Here is a 26,278-nt window from a genome sequence, read left to right as displayed (position 1 = left end):
ATTGAACCAAACGATTAAATTATTAATTATAGTTCAATTTTATTACGGTCCTAGTTTATTCCTTTGAATCAAAAGCAATTTATTTTAGAAAATAAAGATTATTAATTAAGAATTGAATGGTGACAACTGAGACTAAGTAGAATTGAGTGAAGAATTATAATCATGTAGCGATTGGTTTGTACCAGAGGTCAACCATGAATTAAAAAGCGAAATTGAAAGTTGGGAGCAACTTGGTCAGAACTTAGACGCTTTCACATTTTGATGTTTCTTTTTGGCTCAAAAGTCACAACTGCGTGTGCAGTTTTCTTCAAGGACCTGCTAACTCCAGCAGCTTCACCGCTGCATCCATTTTAGAACCAGTAACTGTTCGGAATCATTCCTTAAACTTCTATGGTTCATCCTTTGACTTTTTAGGCTCCAAAACCAAATTTCACGTGTTGGATCATTGGTACAATTTAAATTAAATAAATTCTTAAAAATTAATAATATCTACTGCTCATCCCAATTTACATCAAATAGAGTGATTTTTTTTTATTTTGACCACTATAAAATTCATCAAATCTTTCGTAAAATAGGTATAATGGTTTATTTCACCTTCTAACTCTATAAATATATTTATTTTAGTTCTCTATTTAAAATTTTATTTCTTTAATTCTTAAATTTACATTTTTACCAAATCACCTCAAAATTAATTAAAATTTTAACAAGCTCACACACAAACAAGGCACCAATATGTTTTTTAACTTTACTAACACATCATATACATTGATTGTCACGCTGACGACATGTTCGCATTTAATTAATTTTTAAAATTTTTAAAAATATTTTTTAAAACTAAATATAATTAAAATTATTAAAAGTATAAAAATTAATAAAAATATTTTTATTATTTTTATATTTTAAAAATTAATTAAATGCTTATATGTCATTCACATGACTATCCACGTCAAAAATGTAAAACTTTTTATTTGAATGATTTGACAAAAATATAAATTCAAAAGATAAAAATACAAAAAAATTAAAATGATCTTATATGTATAATTAGAAGACTAAAAGATCATTATACCCATAAAATAAATGGAAGTACAGATATAGCATATAATATATGCAACGTAAAGTCAGTTTTCTTTTCTGGATAACTTTAAAAGCGCATTATTTTACATTAGTTTGACACATTCATACTAATGGATAAAAGCAAAACGAAAATTTTCACTTACAAATTTTTTAAAGTTATATATAATTCTAATGTACTCAAACACTAAATATTAAATTGAATAATTTAATCAACTTTCAAGTAACCAACTAATTCATGTATAAAATTTAAAATTTAAATTTTAAAATTTTTGAAATTTAAATTTTTATTTTTCAATATATTTATTGAAACGTGTTTAATAATTAATTTTTATATCTTAAATTTATTAAAAAATAAATACTAACCACAGATTTTATTAATTAAATAAAATTGATGAAGCATTTTGTATACATCGTGGATGGTTCATACATTTGTAAATTCGTAGCATCGTTGATCCATTAATCACTCATAATCTATCAATCAATCAAATGTTTGACTAAACCTTACCACTTCACTTTACGTACTCGGTCTATCATAGGATGCTTTATTTGAAAGTGTTTAGAAAGAGGGAAAGAAGAAAAAGAATCTCATCTTTTTGTTTGCAAATTTGGAATCAATTTATCTCAAAATGGGTCACAAGGACCTATAGTTCGGCCCACAAATTTCTCCCACGCGTAAAACTGACAAACACGTGTGAGATAAACCCAAAAAAACGAACCAACTTTTTTTTTTTTTTTCTCCGAACCTTAACACCTAAGCAAGAGAGTATTCCCCTCAAACTCAAATAATAATAAAAATATATTAAAGAAGGAAAAAGGACATCATCGAAAGAACCTCCTAGAAGACACCTTAGCCCTCCCCTTTTCCGCCACGTTAAAACGCGTTTTTAATGTCAATTTTATTTATAATATTTTTGCAGGTAATATTTCAAATTCTCAATACATAATAAACATGTCACATTATTATATTAAAATATTCAATCAAATTAAAATTTAATAAATTAATAAATATCATATTTTTAATAGGATAACGTGATTAAAATTTTAGAGACAATATTATTGAGAGAGATAATTAAAATATATATTGTAAAATAAATATTAAAGTGTAAAAAATTAATAATTTTAATTAAAATATTAATATTTTGAATTTAAATCTTATCACTTATAAATATTTTTAAAATTTTATATAAAAAATAAAATTATATTCAAAATAACATTTATTACTTTATTAAAATTTTTAATAATTTTACAATTAAATTACTATAAAAATAACTCAATCAAAATATTAAATATTAAATGACATCATATTGAAGAATTAATAAATCTGGCAAATTAGGATAAAAACAATTTTTAGTTGATTGGCATTTCGTTCTCAGCGTAATTTTCCAATTTGACAAATTAACACGCATTTTTTAATTCTTACATCAACTCACTTTCCACGAAATTTCCCATTTTCTCATTTCACCCTTCATCTAATCTGTTTATTTAATACTTCTCCACTTTTACCATTCTATTCTCTCATTGCCAACATTTTTCTTTTGCACTCACTTTTCTTCCCTTGTTTAAACCTAATATTAGATTCAAATATCATTAGCAAGATTGAAATCCATATATTTTGTTTACCCAGTTTGTAAAATCAATCTTTGAAACCCATATCCCATTTTTTATTGAAAGGGAGTTGAATTGGAGTCGGAGATGGAGAACAACCAGCAATCCTTTTGGCAATTCAGTGATCAACTTAGGGTCCAAAATTCCAACTTGGCGAACCTTTCGCTCAACGATTCGATATGGAGCAGTGGTTACGTTTCGAAGAGGCCTGACGAGAGGAGGAATTTTGATATCAGAGTAGGCGGCGAACTGAACTCCGTCAACAGCTTGAAGCCGAAGGTCACCGATTTCAACTCTTTCAGCAACGATGGGTGGAAAATCGGAGCCACCAGCGACGCCAACATCGGGTTCGGTCCGATTGGTCCGATTGGATCTCAGAAGAACGTTGGGGTCAACGGTGGGTTCAACAAAGGGATCTATTCCAAACCAGGGAACAACAACAATAACTTCAATGTTAATTTGAAAGGGAACAAGAACAAAGGAGAAGATAATCATGGAACCAAGAGTGGGAAGAAGAACAGCAACAAGAAAAACAATAACAACAACGACAATAACAACGAAAACAAGGATGGGAAAAGTGCTGCTGATAAAAGGTTTAAGACACTGCCACCATCTGAATCATTGCCGAGAAATGAAACTGTCGGCGGCTATATTTTTGTCTGCAACAACGATACCATGGAGGAGAATCTCAGAAGACAGCTCTTTGGTATGTCTTTGGTAGAGTGAAATGAATTTTTTTTTTATTGGAAAATAATGATTATATTCCTAATTTGTTGCTATGGATTGATTATTGTTTGTAGGTTTGCCTCCACGTTACCGTGATTCAGTCCGGGCAATAACTCCGGGCCTGCCTCTGTTCCTCTACAACTACTCCACCCACCAACTCCATGGTGTTTTTGAGGTACGGCAGACCACCATTTTCTTAAACTGTAAGTACTGTTTCTTGTTTCTTAAACTGTGTTTCTAACGATGTTTTAAATCTTCAATTCTGTTCAGGCTGCAAGCTTTGGTGGAACAAACATTGACCCAACTGCCTGGGAGGACAAGAAATGCCCTGGCGAATCTCGATTCCCTGCTCAGGTATATTTTCTTAACTCTGTAAAGTAATACAGTTTTTTTTTTTCAGTATCTTTGAACCAAATACCAAGGTTTATTGTATTTTTGATTCACTGCAGGTTCGCGTTATTACAAGGAAAATCTGCGAGCCACTTGAAGAAGATTCATTTAGGCCAATTCTCTATCACTACGATGGTCCAAAATTCCGCCTTGAACTCAACATCCCAGAGGTAAATCTCCACCCTACAAAACTCTGGTGCTAAACCATGAAAATTTCATATTTTTACCAACTTTGGGTTCTGATCTTAATTTTTGCTGTTAAAATTTGCAGGCGCTTTCCCTGTTGGATATATTTGCTGATCAACAAGATTCTTGTATTTCTTAAGCAACAAGATGCTTGAGCAAAACTTAAACACTAGGCATATCGATACAAATACAGATACACACAGAGATAATGAAGAGAAGAGTTTGAAGAATAAGTAGAGAAAAAAGAAATTATATTTGTGAAAGTGCCTTTGTTAGATGTAAAACTTTTTTTTTCACAGGCTTTGCCGTGAGTTTTTTTTACTGTTTGGCTTATACATAAATAATACTTGAAACTCAGTGATAAACATCGACTTATTTTGTGATGTTCCTTAATATATGTTTGAGATTTTGTTGTATTAGAACTTGTTTTCAAGCTATGAATCTAAAACTACAATTTATTGGTCTGTTCTTTCTTGCCATAACAAATGAATAATGATGGCTTTGGAAAAAAAGAGAAAATGAATGGAGAGAACTTGTTTCTTTTAATTACATGATGCTTTAGATAAACATGATTGTGCTTTTCTAGACAAGTTCATGATATAAGTGATTTAGCAAATGACACGTAAAAAAGAACAAGAACAAAACCAGTTTGACCATATACAATTAACCAGCTAACTAAAGCTATTGGGACAGATTAAATTATTATGTGCAGATCTGATTCACATGATTTGCTTCAAACATGCCCCCACTTGCGAAATTTAATTATACACCAAAGTTTTTAAGTTTTGAATAAAAGCTTGTATTATCACCGCCCAAGGAGATAACCATTTTTTTTTTTGTTTTAGTGTAATGGGCGGTTAAGGGGTCAGGCATTGAAGGTAGAAATGGGAGTATCCAAGGCTCTAAACGTTGGCCTATCTTTTGTTCTTTTTACCTACTACAACTATTAAGATGACCCCTTCAATTAAGGTAAATGGTCATATTTTTAATGCCAAATTGTGGTTGGGGTAGATGTTGACTATCCTATGTTGTCTTCATTCTAGAATCTAGACTTTCTTCTTTTTTTGTGGTTCTCAATGTTTGATTATTTCATAAATATAGAGTTGGGTAAGAAAGTTAAGCTGTAAGGAGCCTTATTTGATTGTCTAACAAGCTACTTTACTGTTAAATTAGAATTGAAATCCACAAGTTTAAATTTTATAACATTTATGGATGATAACGTTTCTTTAATAAAAGAAGAGTTATCCATTTTCATTACTCCATAATTTTTTTAAAATAATATATTTTAAATGAAGTCTCTATATTTATTTTAATCAATAACCACCAAGACAATTTACTCCCTTTAACATTTGTTTTTGGCCCATGCAATAGGTGTGTCGATGCTCCCTATTAATATATACTCCATATTTTTAATGTTTTCAACTAATTTCATTAATTTAAATCAGATGAGTTTGATAAAACACTTGCTAATTTTATTGTATTGAAAAATAAATCAACATTTATTTTTTTTAAAATGTTTTGATAATTATATTAATTTTTATTTAATATAAAATTTTAAATAAAGTAAAATCCAAAAATGAGAGTGTGTGAATGATAGTTTCTAAAAAAGTTTGGAGACTTCAAAACCAAGAGTTTTACGACATCCATTTATATGATATTTGTTTTTCACTAAACTTTTCATTTTAGATTATGTTACATAATCTCATTTAACGTTAACGATTTTGGTATCGAAATAGCCTTATTGATATAACATTGATAGTTTGAAGATGTAATTAAAATGTTTGGAAGTTTATGGACCAATTTAGAATGAGCGTATGGTGATATTAGCTCTTGTTAAAATTATTTTGTTAAATTCAAAAAAACACTAATAAAATTAACCAAAAAAACACTTGGTCATGCATTTTGAAAATTGAAAAGTAAAGAAACTAAATTTCTGAAAATAAAAGTACAAGAACTAAAATCCAAAATTGTAGGGACTTAATGGAATATTTTAACCTTTATTTAATAATAACCGCAGTGTTTATGCTTTGAATTATATACATTAGCAACAAAATTATATGACTTGATAGTCAATATCACAAGTAACAGCTTTTCCCATCTTACGTTCCCTAAGAAAAAATATAATAACATTATATTATATGAATGCCAAAAGAAAAATTGGGAAAAAAGAGATACACGTGGTCGTTTCACTATTAATCCATGGCCAATGGTTGCTCACCAGTTCTGGATTTCTGAAGCAACAAAAAATCTTGCAGTTGTTGCAGTCTCAACTTACCATGAATTCTAGACATTGGTTATCTTTTGAACTTCCTTGGACCTTGCTTTATCTTGCTGCAAATGTAAAACAAAATGGGCAACAAATCGGTACAAGTTTGGTAGGATTCAGTTCTTACTTTTAACTTAAACAAAATATGAGTATAGAATGGTTGAATCGGTTTATATTGACTAGAAATAACAAAAGGGTCGAATCAGTTCGAAACGATAATTATAAATATGTATCAGAAAATATGGACTGGCATCATGATCATGGAAGGAGGACGGAACCACAGGGTTGTTTTCACTAATAAAAACTGGCTATGATGGGTAGACAACATAATTGTCTTGATGATCTGGACAAGAAAGTGACAGACATTATGGGGAAGCTGGCTGTTCCGAGCAAGATTTCTATTTTCAGCTGGCGGATGTTCCACAACCTTCTTCCTACTCGGTTCAATCTACATACAAGGGGCATTAACCTCGATCCTATGTGTAAGCTATGTGGAGAGGAGGTCGAGGATGATAGGCATATTTTTTGGAGCTGCAGTTGTTTGACACCGGTTTTTGCCAAACCATGCTTCAACTTCTTAAGGCAACAACATTATGACAGCTGAAAGGGTATTATACGAAATTTGATCTCATATGGCACTGTAGACATGCTTCATTAATATTTAGTAATGTGTTGGAGAGTGTGGGGTATTCGGAATAGTTTTTATCAGACTGGCACAGCTCCTGATATTTCGTCAGTACCCAATTGGCGTACTGAGTACATTGATCGGTTGAAAAGTGCAAATCAACTACAATACACTGGTTTTGAGCAGCGCCTACTAGCAGCTAAATGGAAAAAACCACCCCATGGCTTTTTCAAATTAAATGTTGATGCAAGACGTGGAAGCTGCAGTAACAAAATGGGGTTTGGGGCAGTCTTAAGAGACGCAAATGGGTCTTTTATTGCAGCAAGATCGTGGAAGCAAGCTGGCCAGGCGGACAAACTTTTGATGGAGGCTAATGTGGTTTTGCTAGGCATCAAATGGCTCTTGGAAATGCAGGTCAGGGATATAGAGATTGAAAGTGATTCTTTAGTTGTGATTAGATACCTTACAGGCAATGATCATTTGGTATCAAGTAGACATCTAATTGATGATATTAAATCTCTTACTGCAAGCTTTAGGGTGATTTTCTTTAAACATGTTCTTAGGACCAGAAATCAACCAGCATATCGCCTTGCAAAGTTAGCTACAACTGGCAGTGGAAGTTGTTCGACTTGGTTGCAACATCCAGTTCCTTGTATTAGTCATTGGTTATGTTTTGATAATAATGATTAATGAAAAGACCATTACAGGTGCACTCTTTTTCCACTCTTCGACTTTGAAGAGTGGTTTTTTAACGAGCCACCTTTCCTCTCTCTCTCTCTCTATATATACACATATATATATGCATGCATGTATGTATGGTCTAACAAGTAAATTGTTCATCAGAAACAAGAATCTTAAAGACGCTCAAATCAACACTACTTTCTTCAGGTTTGGTTATGGTAATTGGTTGGACCATGCATGCATACAAGTGTTCATACAATCTAATTCTATAGCTAGAGGAAGCCAACTCACGGTTCAAATATACTGATTTAAGACTAGGAATGCTTCCTCATACAAAACCGAGAATGATCAAATGTATACAAAACCATCGTGCACAAATCAGGTAAGTGAAGTAATAAACTTACCTTGATTCAGCCTCATCACTGATCCCTATGGGACTAACTCTTCCCCCTCCTCCAGAGGCAACTTCATCCATGCTTTGACCACGCCGCGTATACCGACCGCCAGATGCAACGAATGCAGGGCAAGGACGGTAAGCCTTTATAGGCCACCATCCAAACCCTGGGACTGTTGCAATCCCTCCTTGAATCCTCCCCTCACCATTGCATCCCCTCTCCAATTCCTCTTTTCCACAGGCCTTGCAACCCCTGTGAATATGTCAGCCATCTTCTTATGTGAAAATACCATATGTATGTATACATAATGCGCTCAGTTTCTATACATACATAACAAAAAACAAACAATATGTAAACTTCGAAAACAATGCAATCAAATGCCTCAAAACAAGGGTTTGGGTTTTTCAATCATAATCTGAAACCCAGCTAGAAGGTCAAGATAATGACCCACAATATTGAACTTTAGATTGTACCCACAAATTAACGTGCTGGACTAGAGCCATTACCGAACAGTAAAATAGTTAGTCAGATGGTTCAAGAAACTTAAAAGCAAAGCGCCTTTCACCATCAAAATTGAAAGTTGAGCAGTTACCATCAAAATCCAGGTGTTTGGATTAAACTTTCATATTACCTTACTAACAATGATCTCCGAGTATTACGAATATGGATGGTACCTGAAAGGAGGATCTTCAACTGCAACCATGGTGGCAGATTCTGATTCGACAGCAACACCATCAGGTGAAGCGGTAGGTTTATCTTCAGCAGTGGGTGCAGTTGAAGAAGCAGCGGTAAGCTTATATGGGTACTTGATGAAAGCTATGGAGCGAAAAGAGGTGGTGTAAGGGCGTTGAAAGAGGGAAGTTTTATGAGATGGTGGTGGAGGTGCTGAGAGAAGCGCCATTGCCATTCACTCTTGTTGAATTGCAGTGTGTGTGTGTGTGTTCACAAGGAAATGGATAACAGTCAGCCACGAGCTACAGCATTGTAAGCAAAATATATGGTCCAAAATGGCAAAATGAAAAAAGTAAAAATAAGGTTCCACCGAGATTTGAACTCGGGTTACTGGATTCAGAGTCCAATGTCCTAACCACTAGACCATGGAACCAGCCGTGCTATTTTCAGATAAATTATTTATTTATTTAAAAGCTATTATAATTGTTGAAAAATAATACAAATATATCCATCTCTCTATATAGCTTAAAATTTCTGAATCATTGCAAAAAAAAAAAAAAAAAATTGATTATCCATCAATTTAATGATTATTCACAGCTGGGGGTGATCAGTTATTCCTCTTTTAGCCGCTTTATCAAGCAAAATCTTGCAATATCTGTGAATCCACCTTCAATTCACATGTTTACATCCATGTTAAGAATTGTTTAAAAATTATATAACCATACATACAGCCATAATTATGATATTGTTAGGAGGGAAACAAATAATAAAAAGGACTAAAACGTGAATTCGCATATTTACCAGAAAATACCCAAAACTGAGATGGCAAAGCCAAAAATAAAAGTATCATTGAATGAATTCCCAGGGAAATTTCAAGCAACTTGCTTTTTGCTAGCTAACAAATTACCAGTACCATGTTTTGAAGCTAGTACTAATATTTATCACTTTGTATTAACACTCCATCTTATGTTATCCATGAACAATCTGATGTTCCATGTCTGCATCAGCAAGCAGCATCACCGAGCTGTGATGATGCACAAGGTACCACCGTCCATGATGGAACTCAAAGATGTTGGTCATGTTAAATGGTCCACTATCCATGTCAACAAAGGTTTTCATAGTGACCCAAGCCATGTCTGTCAGTACCCGGGCTCGAACATCTCTAACCTGGAAATCAACCCCTTGCTCCCAATTAAATGCAAGCTGCCAACTCTGTATTACAGCATTATACCTGCGTGCAGCAAAAGACGGTGATTCTCAGCGTTAAATAACTATATGAAGCAAACCAGCGACATGAAGACTGAGCCTAGTCAAGTCAAATACTAAGATGATATACAATCTACACGCTGATAAGCTAATATCAACCAACTTCCTGAAATATCTAGTCTTATGGTGTCATTATGAACCAAGCTTGTTGCAACAAAAGGGGTGACCCAAAAGAAAAAGAAAATTACTGTTCAAAATATCTTGAAATAAATGTTTTTCATTCAAGCTTTTTCCACAACATGATAGGTAATACACCATTCATTTGTACAATTCAACTACAAATTGTTAGGTAATACATTCATCGTTTAGTTTTACAAATTACAATATCTTTCTCATTTCTCCAGAAATTCTATTTGTATGTGGTTGCCCACTAAACATGATAGCTCCCATTCCCAGCACTTCCCACCACCTATGGCATGGATAGTGGGACCAAGTCATCAACTAAGTATTCCAGCAATTTACATTGCAGTAGTATAAACAACCTATAATCATTGTACAAGTTAAAGCTCTTCTCTATCTTCAAATATTCTCAGAATCATCATAGCATTTTCTATAAACAACTTATCCAGGCAAACATCAAGAAACTGAGCCCTCATTTGACTAGAATCTAACCTACCATGCTACATTACATGTACAAATAGGTATAACCATCTCCATACAATTTAACCAATCTTAAGGTGGAAAAAATCTACGGGAAAACATTCAAGGAAAAATATTAAGAGAATAATGAGACGGCAAACTTTATTGGCTTTGTTAAGAGTTTGAACCCAGACACACCTGAAGGCTAAAATTTTAAATCCATTGCAGAAGCCTGACGAAAACTGTTGAAATTTTAACACTCCATCATCATAAGAACAAAAAGTAGTAACCTACATTTCCTGATATTTGACTGAAAGAACATACCCTGAAAAATGTTCTCCTGATGCGTGAACACACTTTACATAATCCGCATTCAGCCAAAAACAACTCATTGCAGTAAGAGACCTATTTCTGATGATGTTAAAGAATTCTGTATTCACATTCATTATGGCTCTTGTAGCTGCATAGTATGCCTTCCACCCATTAACCGGTGTTATGCTATCCTGCTCCAACGTAAAATCCTAACAAACAAAGGCAGAAATTTTATACCTAAAGTTGACCGGGAAAGATATCATGAATAGGCATACGGTTTAACTAAAGAAGATGAACATGAGGGGAAAAACTACAATCACCAGCTTACACGAAAAGAAAAGGAATAAAGGTTGAAATTATGATTGCTTGTTTTCTAAAGCCTATAAGGTTATAAACAAACACAAACCACTGAAAAACAAAAAAGAATATACCATATCCATATAAACTGCAAAAACAAGTCATGAATCTTCCTTTAGATGACTGAAAAAAGAAGAAAGAAGGCTTTTCCCCAAAAAAGTCAACAGACTGGATAGCAGCCCACCATAATAATTCATCAAATTGAAAAAGGAAGAAAAAAAAACAGAGTGAAAATTGGAGAATAAAACAAAGCTCCTTGGAAGAAATTAGAAGCAAACACTAAAACAAGTACATAGCTTCATTCAAGATGAACAGAACTTGCCATAATTCTATTAGCTAGATTTTCTCCAAAAATTATGAACTAGAAAAAAATAATGGAAGACAGAATTGTGTTTTTTTTTTTTTGAAGAAATGGAAGACAGATTTCCTACTTCAGTCTAAATACAGTGTTTTTTTAACAATATTGGTACTAATGTAAGTGTAATTCCCTAAATTGCAAATATGAAAATAAATTTAAGTGTAGAACACTAGAATTCACGAGAATCAAAATTCTAGCCAAGGAAAAGAAACCCAAAAGCAACAAAATTTGGGGAAACTGGATACCTTGTGATAAAGCGCTTTCCAAGCATTATCATCATTGGCTGCCTTTCTCATCAGTGAATTAGTCATAGAAAGACGACAAAGGCTCGGATAATCCAAGTAACTAAGCGCGTGCGTAGTAATCTCCGGCACCAACTGCTCCATCATTGACGCCCCACTCTGCCTCTCCGCCGCTACCTTGGAAACATCCGCCGTCACCATATCCTCCTCCGCCGGAGTAGCCTTATCGCCGTTAAGGAAAGCCTCGGAACCAGAAGTACCGTTGCAGGAACACGAGGGTGTGGCTTGTTTAGTCTCTTCTTTCCCGGCTGGCGGGGCGGGAGGGGAGACGTTGGGTTTGTGTGGCCTCCTGAATAATAATGATCGGACGGCGAGGAGTAGGGGAAGGAGGGTAACGATTGTGGCTATGATCAACGACTGATGGGATTGGAGAGCGATGGAGGGGTTATAGGAAATCTCCATTTACAAGACATTAAAGCTTCACCGTACATGAAATAAAACCCTAGAAATCTCCAGTGATACTAAATGGATAACTAATTAAAACTCTGAGAATTTATAGTTTTTTTTATTGTAACAGTTTAAAAGAAAAAAAATTACAAAAGGTATAAAATTTAAAACGAAATTCAATTTTGTTGCAGAAAGAGAGAAGGGAGGGTCGTAAGCGAGACGAAGAGGAGAAACTCAAACCAGAAAAATAGATCAGTAGTGAGGGATAGTTCCGTAATTTTTCCGTTTTCGAATTCCTGCAACGACGTCGTTGCATCGCATGAGTTTTATTCTTTTTTTCTTTAAAGAAAAACTAGATACATGCACGTGGGTTAAACAAAAATTGAGTTGTATTTTTGTGGAGTATGTAAAATATATATAATTTGAAGGGATATAAGGTGTGGGGTGTAGAGGTGTGCATGGCCCGGGCTATTCGGCCCGGCCTAAAGGCCCGTCTTAAAAATAGGAGGATTCTGGTAAAAATATAGGCATGAAATATGGGTTTGGGTAAAAAAACGAGGCCCATTTAGAAAATGGGTCGGGCTCGGGTAAAATTTTTTTGGCCCGGGCTCGGCCCGAATTATATACTAAATATATATATTTTTTATTTTTAATCATATTTATATTTTATTTTTAATTTTAATATAATTAATTTTTATTATATTTTCAATTTGTGTATTGTTTTAAAAATTGTTTTAATATATTTTTATTTGTTTTTTGTTTTAATATTTGTTTTAAATGTATTTGATTATTTAATATATTTTAAAATTTTTATTTAATGAAATAAGTTAAAAAAATTTAATATTGGTCTGATCAGGCAGTGTTCGGGCTTAACAATTTTATTTCGGGCCGGGCTTGGACAAATTTTAGATCCATATTTCGGGCCGGGCCGGCCTAGAAAATAGGCCTAAAATTTTCGGAAAGCCCGGTCCGAGCCTGGCCCGTCCCGGCCTATGCACACCTCTAGTGGGGTGTAATTAGAAAAATTAAATTGTATATTTTTATGATATTAAAAATATAATTTTAATATTTTTGTTTTTATAAATTTTAAAAGATTAAATTAAATCTTTATCAAGTTTAGAGAAGTTAAAATGTAATTTTATCTTTATTAATTTAAGTCTTTATAAAATTTAAAGGATCCTAAATGAAAAAAAAATTAAAGGATTTACCTTAATTACTTTGATAACTCTAATTTTATTGAATTATTTCTTTGGATCATCAATGCTTTAAGTAATTAAGTTTTTCTATAAATTTTATAAATCAAATCAATTCATGTGAATTAAATAAGTCTTATTTAATAAATTGATCTCAAAGAAATATTCTGTACGTAATAATTACAGGCTTTGATTTATAACTTGTGACACACTAATCACTTAAAAAAATGATGGATGGAACTCGAAACAAGAAGAAGCCAATCCAACAAACGTGGGGGGATAGAAACCAGTAATAAAGGATTGATGCAGTGCTTCCATGTAAAGTTCAACATCCCATATGGCGACAAGATTGTGTTGCAGTAGCTTGGTAGCAACTACAAGCCAAAGCCTTGCAAGAAAAACACTCAATGAAAACATGGGTGAGAAAAGGGGTAAAACAAACCCAACAAAAGCCTCACCCAAGAGGCAAACAACCACTGATGAAGCCAACAGTGAGGAGAGGGCAAAAGTGTCGGCAATGCACAGGCTTTATTATGTTGAGAAGAGACGCTCAGAAAAGCAAACAAACCAAAAGAGAAAAGGGAAGGGACTAAGGAGAGGAAAGAAGACGAGAGCGGTCAAGGGCCAAGGCAGGCAATGGCCTTGCCCTCCTACCCCCACATGGTGAATTTGTCCTTTTAGCCTTACAAATTCATCTAATGGTAAAAATTAGTATTCAATTTGGCTCCCCTCAAAAGAAAAACTCTAGCATCATCCTTGAGAACGAAGGTGATGGAATGGGAAGAAAAGAGGTGGATGCGGTGACGGAAGAAACAAGGAAAAGGAAGAAATAGAACGGGAGACGGGAGAGAGATTGTAGTAACCAACCTTAAGACTAGAGGTGATCATGGGCCGGGCCCAAAAATTTACCCAAACTCTATTCAAATAAAAAAATTAAAACTCAGGCCCAGCATGTCCGTATTTATTTTTATATTATTTTATATAATTTTTAAATATATATAATACATAAAAATATTTAAAAATTAAAATAAATATTTTCTAACAAATTGAAAATAAATTTTAAAAATATGTAAACTTAAATAACACTAAGATAGATGCAACTTAACAAGGAAATATCTCTAAAATAATAATAAAATTAACAAATACCTTTATAACAATAACAAAATTAATAATAAAATAAGTTTTATACAATATCTAAATAATAACAACAAAATAAGAGCAACTAATAGTAATATGGTAGCAAAATAGGGAGAAAACAACAATAAAATAACATAAAAAAATAACAGAATTTTTTTGTCATTTAATGAATTGGGCTGGGCCGAGCCCGGGCCAAAAATACCTTACCCGAGGCCCGGCCCATTTTTTAAACGGGCCTCATTTTTTTGTCCAAGTCCATTTTTCGAGTCTATATTTTTGTCCAAACCCTCTCATATTTCGAAGGGGCTTTCGGGCCGGGCCGAGTAGCCCAACCCATAAGCAAGTTTACTTAAGACTAATGAGCAGGTCTACTTAAGACTAACATCATCGTGATGAGCAAAAAGAAAAAGAAAAAAAAAATAGAGCAATTTGTGGTTATATTTTTGCAAACGTTTTTTCATTCATGAGCATTATTTTTGATAAATCAAACATTTTATTATTAATATATATATATATATATATATATATATATATATATATATATATATATATATATATATAGTCCAAATGAGGAAAAGTCTCAATTTCAATTCTGGATGCACTTGCTTTCAACAACTAAGTTCAAGTATTAGAAGGATTAAAGAGATTATTTAATGAATCAACTTTTTTTATGAAGAATGAATTAAAGAAAAGAAAAGATCATGGAAGAAAAAAAAGTAAATTTATTAATGGGTTCAAAATATTGTAAATTTGTAAAAAATTTTACAATTTAGCAATCCATTTTATGTAGATTTTCCACTTTAATATAATAATATTGTTTTTATATTTTATTTTCCGTTTTCTGTTTGTGTTGTGTTTTATCCAATATTTTGTATTGAGTTATTACAGTGATTTAATTTAAAGACATTATTTTGTGTTTATGTTTTGTCTTGAATCTCAATTCAGACATATATTTTGTATAATTTTTCATATTACTTCAATTTATAATAAATAATGTATTATTCATACTGTGTTTGCATTATTTTTTGTGTTTCAAGCATTAATATAAAATTTTACCTTCTTAATATTTTATATTATGTAGATTTTGATATGTTTAAATATGTCATATATCGTTATATTTTATAAAATTTAAAAATTAGTCCCTACACTTTAATTTTAAGGCATTTAGTCATTATAATTGTAAATTGTAATGATTTAATAATCTTGGTGCAATTGATAACACCATTTAAATTTGCTATTAGTTATCCTATCGCGGCGATTACAAAAAAGGTTGAATAATTTTTTTAGCCCTCAACACTGGCAATTTGTGTCAATTTAATCCTCTTTAAAATTATGTAAATATTTAAAATAATATAATAAAATCATTACATATTTTAAATAAAAAATCCTTAAAGTTTATATATTTTTAAAGATTTCTAAAATTAAAACAATAAAAACTCTATAAATTCAAAAATAAAGACAAAAAGTTCATTTTAAAAAGACTTAATGTATCATTTAGTCCTAAAAGTATACATTTTTGACGTTGGTCTTTATTTATTTATTTATTTATTTTTTTTGGGGAGGGGGGTTTCAAATCAGAAGTTAATATTTTTAGCTATTCATCAGTTCAATCCTTTAGACGGCAAAAAGATCCAGTTGAAATATCCCGCCAATTAGAAACCAACATGTAAATAAAAATTAGAAAATTTATAAAATGTATTTAACATTTATGAATATTATTAAAAGTTCTATAAAATTTATTTAAAAATATAAAAATAAAAAAGTTATAAAAATATAAAATCATAAATATTTATCTTCTCGACTATAAACATTGCATTTTATTTCTCTCAAATTACAATACATGGAAATAAGAGCATAAAAAATATAAATATACGAATCGAAACCCAGTTGAATGACTTGATGATGAGCGCTTCTCCCTCGCCCCAAAGGCCAAAGCTTCACCACACGTGCAAGCTCTCAAAAGACTTGTCAACGTGAAATCATTTGATTTCAAAGTTGAATTCTTTATCATATTATATAGCCCCAAACACATATCATTATGCCATCTTTGTGCGAATCTAGCAATATTGATATTTGATAGTGGTCCATGAAACTACATTTCTCACAGGCATTTATTCGAACACCTTAGAAGCCTTCTCCAACACCCCAGTTTCACCATAAAAAGTAACCAAAGAACTTCCCACATAAACGTTTATGAAAAACCCAGTTTGTATTGCTAAGCATTGATACTGAATTGGGAGGTTTTCTATTGGTGAATCTGAAAATTCCAAATCGTTGAAAGAAGTAAATTGATACGAATATATTTCTAAATATTTTAACACTTTGTAACTTTTTAAATGTTTTTAATAATTTTATATTATCTTTTGTGTTTTTTATATTTTTATTGTTTGAAGGATGACATCATAATTTCATTGTCGTTTTACGCATCGTAGTTTCTATCTGGCTGGATATCCCACTCAATTTTTTAACAACCATAGGACTAATCAGTAAATGGTCGAAAATGTTAGGTCCTAATCTGGGCCTAAAAAACTTTAAGGATCGAAATGGAAAAATTGTATATTAATTTATAAAAAGTTTCTATTGTTAAAAAAAAAAACGTGTTATTTAATTCACGAAAGGTGTATGGGCATATTTCCATTCATGATGGGTTGGATATTGATTTCATATTTTACATGTTTCCTCTTAATAATGTAATTTTGATTCTATATACCTTCACATTCATAAATATTGATATGCTGGAGGAAAAGATAAATATAACTATAAAAACTTGGGCATATGTCCATTCATGATAGGTTGGATATTGAAAATTTTAAAATGCAAAAAAAAAGTTTATAAATTTTATAAAATTTTGAATTGTTTAGAATTTTACAATCTTTTAATATTATCTACTTTATTTTTTTCCATTTTAATTGTTGAAAATTTTGTAAACTTATCTATATTTTAAAATTTTAAAAACTTTCTAAAATTCTTTTCAAATTTTCAAACTCTATTAACTTTTGTTTTAATATTTTATAAAATATTATATAAATTTGTTGAGTGTTTATTTTATCGTGTCTTTCGAATGACTTATTCAAACATATATATATATATATATATATATATATAAAAAGGTACAATTCATTGATATAACATGTTAGGGATAACTAAGTATTATATGTGTTAAAATGTTACCCTCCTAAAAATTAGGTTTTATGTTATTTGTATGACCAATCTTTTTATTATTTTTAAATTAAAATTCAACCGATTACAGGATTTACATGTATACATTTCTTCACGATTGTATTTGTATATATTTGCCATGTTAGTTTTTACTAAGAAGACTACCCAAGGTTGTTTTTGTTATGCCAACCTAAGATATGAGATCAAAGCCCAAGACTATCTTTTGGACCAAAGATGCATAGGTAATTTGCCCACACAAGGGTGTTTTCTCCTTTTCTCCATATCACAACAAAGTATTAAAGAGTGATTTGAAATAAAATTTTAATATTTTTCAAAGTTCGTTTTTTATCTTGTAAAAGCTCGAAAATATTTAAGCTCATTGCACCTTCTTCAAAAGATATCTTTAAACCTAATCTACAACCCAAAACGAATTCACTTTATTTTATGAATTTTAAATAATATAAAGGCTTTTTTAATTCAATTATTTGAAAGCAAGTAGATTACTCGGTAACTTATGATTTCTTATCATAAATAGTTAATCACAAATTCATTTATTTTTTTGTTAAGGAGTATTGGGTCTTAGACCCTCAATGAAAGGTATTGTCTCATTTGGGAGTTTTTTCTCTCATTTAGGGAACGCATCGATTGATGGTTAATGTAAATACGACCTGTAAACTCACAGGAAATGTGTCAATATTGTTGGAATTTAATTGTACATAATGTGCCTGTGGGGATCGGACCATCAACCAAAGTTTTATATGCCTTACTTTAGCATACGTGGTGCCACTTGGCTAGGATGATTATAGGGATGACTGATAGTGCTCGTGCCAAACTCTAGGGAGTTCAGGAGGGTCTGTCTCTTACAAAAGCCATGGGAGTAGCACATTTGATTGTTGAGCTAGATGTTTAGTTAGTGGTTTGATTCTTAAGGGACCTCATGATAATGTTCATCCAATGGACACATTGATCAAAGATTGCTTAGATTTGATTAATAAAGAATAGGTTGTGAAAATTTGTCACATTTTATGTGACAAATTTTGAAGGAAACATATGTGCTAACCATTTAGTCAACTTGGCACATGATGTATGTATGGGGATGACATGTCTTGATGAACCACTTCCGAGTCTCCAACCCCTACTCTGAGCGGATGCTTGTGCGAAGGGAATAGTTCGGATTTAGTTATACTGTTCTCTCTTTTGTACCAAAAGAAATTCATGAAATTGGATTGACAAGTATTTTGTCTTAGCCGATTAATGAATGGATAAAATTGACACCTAAAGCTGAAAGATTTTACGGAGCATGGCTCACTTGCCTTAACCTTAAAATTTGACGTTTAAGTTCTCATTTATCGGCATCCATGTGTCTTGTTTCCCCCTTCGCCATATTCTCTATAGTTGATTCTGGAAATTTTATCAGCAACCGTTTTATTTTGGTTAAATTATGCTATTAGTCCTTAACTATGCATGTATTATGGATTTAGTTATTATACTTTAATTTGGTCATTTTCAATCCCCACACTTTTAGAATTTTAAAATTTTAGTCTTACCAAATGGTAGAAATTAATTTTATTAAGTTATTCTATTTTTAAAATTTGATGCAACAAATATATTATTGCATGTGTAATGTCATGCCGATTGTTATATCTCGTATAAAAACTAAAATTTTAAACTTTAAAAATATAACTACTAATAATGATTTAGATGGAAAACATGAACTAAATTTATAATTTTACACATAATACAAGACTAATAATAGAATTTAACTAAATAAATTTATATGCTACAATTGGATAAAAATAAAATTCAAAATATATAAAAATAAAATTAATAAATTCAAAAACTACAAACCAAAAATATATAATCTAACAGCAGAATTAGAGATTTTATTGATATTTTCAAGATGAACTTATCAACAAGTCCCAGTTGTTCGTGCTTTGAAAAATACTTAATAAATAAATAAATAAACAGAAGATGTGACTTAACAGTTTCTTATTCCATTGTTTAATAAATAAATAAAAAAACCCTCTTGTCTCTTAACTTAACCAAAGACTAAACCATAAACAAATGTCAAGACTTTAAAACTTCGTATCGTGAAAGCAACGGGTAGTAATATCAGGAAGATTGTATCAGATACGAGAAAAAAAAGGAAGCTTTCATTAGCCATTTAAATTGCAGACTCAAGCACAACGTTAAAAGGAAGAAGGATACAGAGCTGGGTAAACTAATTAAGGGAGCTCTGAAAGACTGAAATCACCACTTTTTTTTTTCTTTTTTCGAGTTTGAAGTCTGAACCCCCCAAAAAAAAAAGAAACACTGTTACAAGGTCAACTCATGCACCACAACTTGTCTTTTCTCTTGTTATTTTCATCGTTAATAAGTTTTGTTTTGATGTTTTAGCATATTTGGATATGGCTTTTTCTTTTTTGGGATTCATTTTAAAGAGTGGAAAAGCTTGGTCCTTAATACCCGTTTGGATTGATGTAAACTTTGTTTGGATTTTAGCAGGCTTTTATTCGACGGACCTTTTGTTGGATTAATTGCATTCATGGGTTGTTTTTGCTTGAAGAAAGTTAGAAACAAATCTGGGTATAAAGATCCAACCATTCTTGCATCCGAAACACCCTGTGAGCTGGTCTTTCCTTTATATTTTGTTGATTCTATTATCTGGGTATTTAATTTAAGTGTCTAAGAGCAAGGAAAAAAGCATTATTTCTTATAATTCAACAGTTACTGTGAATGAAGTAAAAGCTCTTTATGATCTGTTCAAGAGGGTAAGCAGCTCCATAATTGACGATGGTCTTATTCACAAGGTATTGGCAGCTTTACTTTCTTGCACCATTTTCTTTGACTTTAACACATATTACTTAGATTTTTATTTTTTCTGTTTAAACAGGAGGAATTCCAGCATGCAGTTTTTAGAAACAGCAGCAAGCAAAATCTCTTTGCAGATAGAGTGAGTTTATTAATTTATTCATAAATTATTATTTTTTAGTTAAAGCAGCAATTAGTTTTTCTTATATTGCAGGTATTTGATTTATTCGATGTTAAACACAATGGGGTTATTGAATTTGGAGAGTTTGTTCGTTCTTTAAGCGTCTTTCATCCCAACGCTCCAATAGCAGACAAAATTGCATGTATGTATGTAATGTGTATCAGACATAAATACTGATAACATAAAAGTAATATACCATAGCATCATATTGAAGGTTATTATTTCTTACTTATGTTCTTCCAGTCCTATTCAGATTGTACGACCTTCGACAGACTGGTTACATTGAGGGAGAAGAGGTAAAAGAAAAAAACCACTAACTTTTATATATATATATATATATATATATATAATTTATTTATTTTTGTGGTTGTTTATCTGTTTTCCCTTTTTTTTTTCTTTTTTAATGACCAAACTGGTAGTTGAAAGAGATGCTATTGGCTCTGCTTGGTGAATCAGAACTCGTACTTTCCAATGACATGGTGGAAATGATTGTGGAAAAGGTGTTAAATATTGTAAACTTTTTTTTCTTTTATTTTTTTACATATCCTTTTTGCTTTCTTGAGAATGTATTGGTGCAGGCAATGGTGGAGGCGGATTCAAACGGGGATGGGAAGATTGATGAAGAAGAATGGAGGGAATTTGTGAAAAATAACCCATCTGTCTTAAAGAACATGACACTTCCATATTTGAAGTGAGTTCATGTTTTTCCTGCTAACATCTAAAATTAAGCTCTTTTCATTATATAGTATCCATGAAAATGTATTACTTTTCAGGGACTTAACCAGCCTTGCATTTCCCAGTTTTGTACTCAACAACGAAGCTGAAATCGTTGGGAATAAGTAACATTTGAAGATGGTAAAACTTGACCCAATTTTCTTTAAAGTCGGAAAAAGAAAATTTCCTACTGTAAATATTACTACCTTTGAAGAGGCCTCTGCAACTTAATTTAAACCCTCTTTTTTCTTGTTTCCTACCGGATTCAATCAGTTGGTATCGAGTTAACATTATCTATATGTGATAAAGTATGTAAAATTTAGATTCTATCAATGCAATTGGAAGGAGTTTAAATTCCACTATATACAATTTTTATTTATTTTTAAAAGACTTATAAATATTGAAGTACTCTCTAATAATATAACTTGTTTTTAATACAAGAACACAATTTTATAATTTTCCTAATAAAATATGTCCGATGGATTTATGACATCAACTCGTTAAAAACTTAAATAATAATATAAAGTAGTGTAACTCGTTTTCTATATTTATAATATAATATTACATTATTCTTTTATATGTAGAATATAGTTTATAATACATAAAAACTAAATTTATAGTAATATATAATATTATAATATAAATATTTTAAAAATAAAAAAATTAATATGAGCAAGTTTAAAATAGATTTGAGTTAATAATTACAAATAATTTACAGTTTGATGAGGGTTGTAATACCCCTAACCCGTATCCGTCACCAGAATAGGGTTATGAGGCATTACCGGACTTATACACTAGCATTTTTATAAAACCGAGACAAAAAATTTTAATTCCAAATCAAAACTTATCATATTTCACCATAAAGTCCTTAATATGGGCCTACGGGGCCCAATACATGCTTTGAAAATGGTTCGGGACTAAACTGGCCACTTTGGAAATTTTACCTTGAAAATAGGGGCACACACCCGTGTGGCCCGAGACATGGCCGTGTGGCTAGCCCGTGTGGAATTCTGACTTGCAATTTTTTAAGTATCAGAGGGGCACACGGCCTGGGCACACGCCCATGTGGCTAGGCCGTGTGGTACACTGATTTTTCACCATTTTTAAGCCATTTTCACCTGATTTTGACACACGACTGTGTCCTTTACCCGTATACTATCCTGACTTCATTTTTTAAGGATGCAGGGGACACATTGTTATATCACACGCCCGTGGGCTTACCGTGTGTCACACACGCCCGTGTATCTACTCGTGTGGACGAAAATAGGCCGTTTTAGGCCACATTTCTCACCCTTTCGTCCATTTCCTGCATTTAAACACAATTATACTAATTCCAACCAACCAATTAATCATTTTATGCCCAAAACATGCATTTTGTATTAACACACTACTACTTAACCATTAAATTAGTTTCATACACATAAGCCATCCATTTTCTATACTTTAACCATTTATAACTTTATCCAACTAACTACTTATACATGCCATATAATTCAAAAGGTAATAATCCAAAAACTACCGAAAAAAGTCTGGATAGTGTGACTCTTGGTGATGATCCGATCCTCCGACTCTACGTTAATCTACAAGACATGTCAAACACATTCAAGTAAGCTTGTGAAAAGCTTAGTAAGTTCATAGGCTTAGAACATAAACTTACCAATATGGAAAAGCATTTGTATAATTTACAATTTACTAATTTCTCCTGTCATTCAGAAACCAAGTTAATTCCATTTAATATTATTCACACTTAAACTTCATTCCTATGGGTCCATTTATCGCTTACCATCTTTTTCAAATTAAGAAACTTTACGGAATTGAGTACTTCGTCTTCACTTTGCCATAGTAAAACTATGGACTTAAATATGATCACATTTCACTTTCCGAAGCCGTGGCCGAGCCATGGTCTTATATGGGTCATATATCATACCGATGCCATATCCCGGATATGGTCTTACACGGAAACACTTATCACTTTTCTCTGATGCCATAGCCCAGCTATGGTCTTATACGGATCACTTGTATCACTTTAATCCGAAGCCATAGCCCAGCTATGGTCTTATACGGATATCGCTTATCACTTGTTGCCATGGTCCTACCATGGTCTTTTTCCGTCAATTCATCGTTTGTCACTGGACAGAAGTACTCAATCCGATGTTTCATTCAATTTGATCATTTCTTCAATTTCATATTTTTACATTATTCATGGTTTTATCATAATCATATAGTATAACTCATTATAAAATTTATAAGAATAAAAATTATCACTAAAATTTAGCCACATGAACTTACCTGGGCTAATTTGCAAAAATCGTGGAAATTCAAGGACTATTCTTGCAATTTCTCCTTTCCACGATTCAATTCGTTTTCTTGATATATAATTATAAAATCATTCATTCATTAGCATCTATTTCAATTATATTCTAATTCAATATTTATACCCCTAAATTTTTTAAAATTACACTATTACCCCAAACTCTTCAGTTTTTACAATTTAGTCACTGGTCAATTTATTCATCAATTGAGCTAATTCCTCTCAAAGAACACTTTATCAAGACATTACAAGTTACTTCACAACAATTGAAATTTAAAATCTCCACATAAAATCTTAATTTCAGGCTCTTTTACAATTAGGTCCCCAAATATTCACTTTCTTTATAATTCTTTCGATAAAATCAACATATAAACAAATTAAAGCTTTAATTCCATGCTAAATCATCATAAAATTCCAACACTAATTCATGGAAACTTTCAAAATCAACCATGAAATTAAAAACTAATGAATTAAACAAGTGGACCTAGTTGTAAAAGTCTCAAAAACACAAAAATTACAAGAAATAATCAAGAATTGAGCTTACTTGTAGTAAAAATATGAAAAACCAGATCTAAGGTTTCTTGAATGGCTGTTTTTAGCTGAAGAGGATGAAGAAAATTGAAGAAATCTCTAGATTTCCAATTACATCCCATTTTTAACTATTCATTTTTACTTCTTTTCCAATTTTACCCCTTGTTCACATCTAATTTCAATATTTCCTGCACACACATACCCTCCAGCCCAATAATAAGTGTTTAATTTCCTATTTAGTCCTCCTTTAATTATTACTAAAGCTATTTAATCACATTTTACAATTTTGCACTTAATTTGATTTAGTCCTTTTTACCCAATTGACTATCGAAACCTTAAAATTTTTTGACGAAACTTTAATACTAGCTTAGTAATACTCCATAAATATTTATAAAAATATTTATGGCTCGGTTTAATATTTCGAGGTCTCAATACCTCGTTTTCACATCTAAATTATTTAGTATTTATTATAAAATACTATTCACTATTTCAATCATTTTTCATAACTTCACATCTAACTTATGTTCATTAAATTAATAACATTTTCTATTTACTTGTCGAATTTAATGATCTTAAATCATTGTTCCGACACCACAGGAATTTGAGCCGTTACAAGGGTGATTGAATTGTTGGACCTATTGGTTCTCAATCCAACAGGATCAACTAACTAATCAAGTCTAGTTTCGAAAACATTGCATTGAAGAATTGATTGATTTGAAAGTGGGAATGTGTCGATATTAAGCGTTAAAAATAGGAATTGTAATAGGTTGGAAATAAACAATTTTTAAATTATCTAAATTCAAATTTATAAATCTATCTAAAAATATTAAATATATTTATTATTCACGAATTTCTCGAATATCTCTATCCAAATCCAAATTAAATATTATTATCATCGAATATTCGGATATAAAAAAAAAACATCCGTCTAAAAAATTTTCCTGAGCATTTTTTATTTTAATTCAATACTTTCTGGTAAGGATTGTAGCTTCTTGGGGCTTCTGATCTGGATTATTAAAGGATTTGGGTCGGAAAGTACGTGTATTCAAAAGAAATGTAATTTATGTTTTCAACATAAAATGGCCCCTGAATTTTACAATCATTCTCAAAATAACACCTAAAATTTTTTGGACCACTTCTATTCATGAACTTGAAAAACGTCACTATATTTAATACCTCTATTAGTTAACCTTCAAATAATTTATATACCACTAAATTCAATCGATTATGCTAGGGATTTGAGACATGTGCATTCGAGTTTAGGGTTTATATCCAAATAAATTTAAATTTAATTGTTAATTTACGATTGTACGATTAATTGAACAATTCAATTGGGTTTGTTTGGAATTCAATATGTGTATATGAGTTTAGGGTTTATATTTGAACAAATTTTGATTCAATTGTAAAGTTATAATTAATTAATTGGATAACTCAACAATCACATCTGCAATCCGAACATGTGTATATGAGTTTAATATTGAAATTAATATTATGATTAATCAATTCAAATCGGTTCAATTTGAAATTAATATTTATAAGGTTAATTTAATAATTCAATTGGTTACGTTTATAATCTTGAAGATGTGTATACTAATTTAGGTTTAATATTCGTACATTGATTGATTTAATTAAAATTTGTGATTGTATGATTAATTATATAATTCAATGATATACCAATTTTAAATAAAACAAATTATCCTTTTGGTTAACCTCAATTTTCTTAGAATCCTTAAAAAATGGAAATTAAGGATTTTGAGTTACAAAATTTAAAATTAAATTAAATAATTTGCTCAATATAATATTTGGTACTTGAGCTTGATATTTTTTTAAAATTTGGTATCTAAACTTGATATTTTTTTCCTAATTTGGCACCTATATTTTTTTAGGTTTAAATTGGTACTTAAATCATTAAATGTTATACAGATTACACAAAACACTAATGATGTTAATTTTTTTGCTATGCTACAAAAATATTATCAGATTAGAGAAAATTCATGTTAAAAAATAGATATTGAGCTATGATTAACAAATTAATATTAAATAAGAAAAAATTAAAACCC

General features: G+C 31.2%; 4 protein-coding genes and 1 non-coding gene across 11 annotated transcripts; 2 read left to right on the top strand and 3 right to left on the bottom strand.

Moving 5' to 3' along the window:
* Positions 1–2,497: 2,497 nt before the first annotated feature.
* Positions 2,498–4,346, top strand: LOC108479802 (B2 protein-like). Its single transcript, XM_017782598.2, has 5 exons — positions 2,498–3,385; positions 3,480–3,580; positions 3,676–3,759; positions 3,855–3,965; positions 4,067–4,346. The coding sequence occupies exons 1-5, from the start codon at positions 2,767–2,769 to the stop codon at positions 4,118–4,120; spliced, it is 969 nt and encodes a 322-aa protein (XP_017638087.1). The 5' UTR covers positions 2,498–2,766; the 3' UTR covers positions 4,121–4,346.
* A 1,612-nt stretch (positions 4,347–5,958) lies between these two features.
* On the bottom strand, positions 5,959–8,948 carry LOC108477345 (uncharacterized). 3 transcript variants are annotated; one of them, XR_001870250.2, is made up of 4 exons: positions 8,623–8,946; positions 7,958–8,200; positions 6,200–6,312; positions 5,959–6,089 (listed from the first exon to the last, which is right to left on the bottom strand). XR_001870250.2 is itself a non-coding variant. In XM_017779858.2 (4 exons), the coding sequence occupies exons 1-3, from the start codon at positions 8,853–8,855 to the stop codon at positions 6,276–6,278; spliced, it is 513 nt and encodes a 170-aa protein (XP_017635347.1). In that variant the 5' UTR covers positions 8,856–8,948; the 3' UTR covers positions 5,959–6,089; positions 6,257–6,275. The 3 variants fall into 3 exon arrangements, 2 of the variants coding, with proteins under 2 accessions (XP_017635347.1, XP_017635346.1); XM_017779858.2 differs by having other exon boundaries at positions 6,257–6,312; positions 8,623–8,948; XM_017779857.2 differs by having other exon boundaries at positions 5,959–6,312.
* A 33-nt stretch (positions 8,949–8,981) lies between these two features.
* TRNAQ-CUG (transfer RNA glutamine (anticodon CUG)) lies at positions 8,982–9,053 on the bottom strand. The gene has a single exon. It is a non-coding gene; the product is annotated as a tRNA-Gln (tRNA).
* A 267-nt stretch (positions 9,054–9,320) lies between these two features.
* LOC108477147 (F-box protein SKIP8-like) lies at positions 9,321–12,524 on the bottom strand. 3 transcript variants are annotated; one of them, XM_017779608.2, is made up of 4 exons: positions 11,738–12,514; positions 10,790–10,986; positions 10,664–10,707; positions 9,803–9,851 (listed from the first exon to the last, which is right to left on the bottom strand). In XM_017779608.2, the coding sequence occupies exons 1-3, from the start codon at positions 12,194–12,196 to the stop codon at positions 10,671–10,673; spliced, it is 693 nt and encodes a 230-aa protein (XP_017635097.1). In that variant the 5' UTR covers positions 12,197–12,514; the 3' UTR covers positions 9,803–9,851; positions 10,664–10,670. The 3 variants fall into 3 exon arrangements, with proteins under 3 accessions (XP_017635096.1, XP_017635097.1, XP_052879151.1); XM_053023191.1 differs by having other exon boundaries at positions 10,664–10,697; XM_017779607.2 differs by lacking the exon at positions 10,664–10,707 and having other exon boundaries at positions 9,321–9,851; positions 11,738–12,524.
* A 7,532-nt stretch (positions 12,525–20,056) lies between these two features.
* On the top strand, positions 20,057–21,745 carry LOC108478511 (calcineurin B-like protein 4). 3 transcript variants are annotated; one of them, XM_053023190.1, is made up of 8 exons: positions 20,057–20,294; positions 20,398–20,480; positions 20,564–20,623; positions 20,696–20,804; positions 20,906–20,958; positions 21,082–21,162; positions 21,241–21,353; positions 21,463–21,745. In XM_053023190.1, exons 1-8 carry the CDS (start codon positions 20,216–20,218, stop codon positions 21,503–21,505), a joined length of 621 nt encoding a protein of 206 aa, XP_052879150.1. In that variant the 5' UTR covers positions 20,057–20,215; the 3' UTR covers positions 21,506–21,745. The 3 variants fall into 3 exon arrangements, with proteins under 3 accessions (XP_052879150.1, XP_052879149.1, XP_017636458.1); XM_053023189.1 differs by having other exon boundaries at positions 20,060–20,294; positions 20,696–20,808; positions 20,916–20,958; positions 21,436–21,745; XM_017780969.2 differs by having other exon boundaries at positions 20,061–20,294; positions 21,436–21,745.
* Positions 21,746–26,278: the final 4,533 nt, after the last annotated feature.

The sequence above is a fragment of the Gossypium arboreum genome, chromosome 12 (assembly GCF_025698485.1).
Source record: "Gossypium arboreum isolate Shixiya-1 chromosome 12, ASM2569848v2, whole genome shotgun sequence".
Lineage (NCBI taxonomy): Eukaryota > Viridiplantae > Streptophyta > Magnoliopsida > Malvales > Malvaceae > Gossypium > Gossypium arboreum.
The sequence above is the reverse complement of the archived record's forward strand: the minus strand, read 5'-3'. Positions and strand labels throughout refer to the sequence as shown.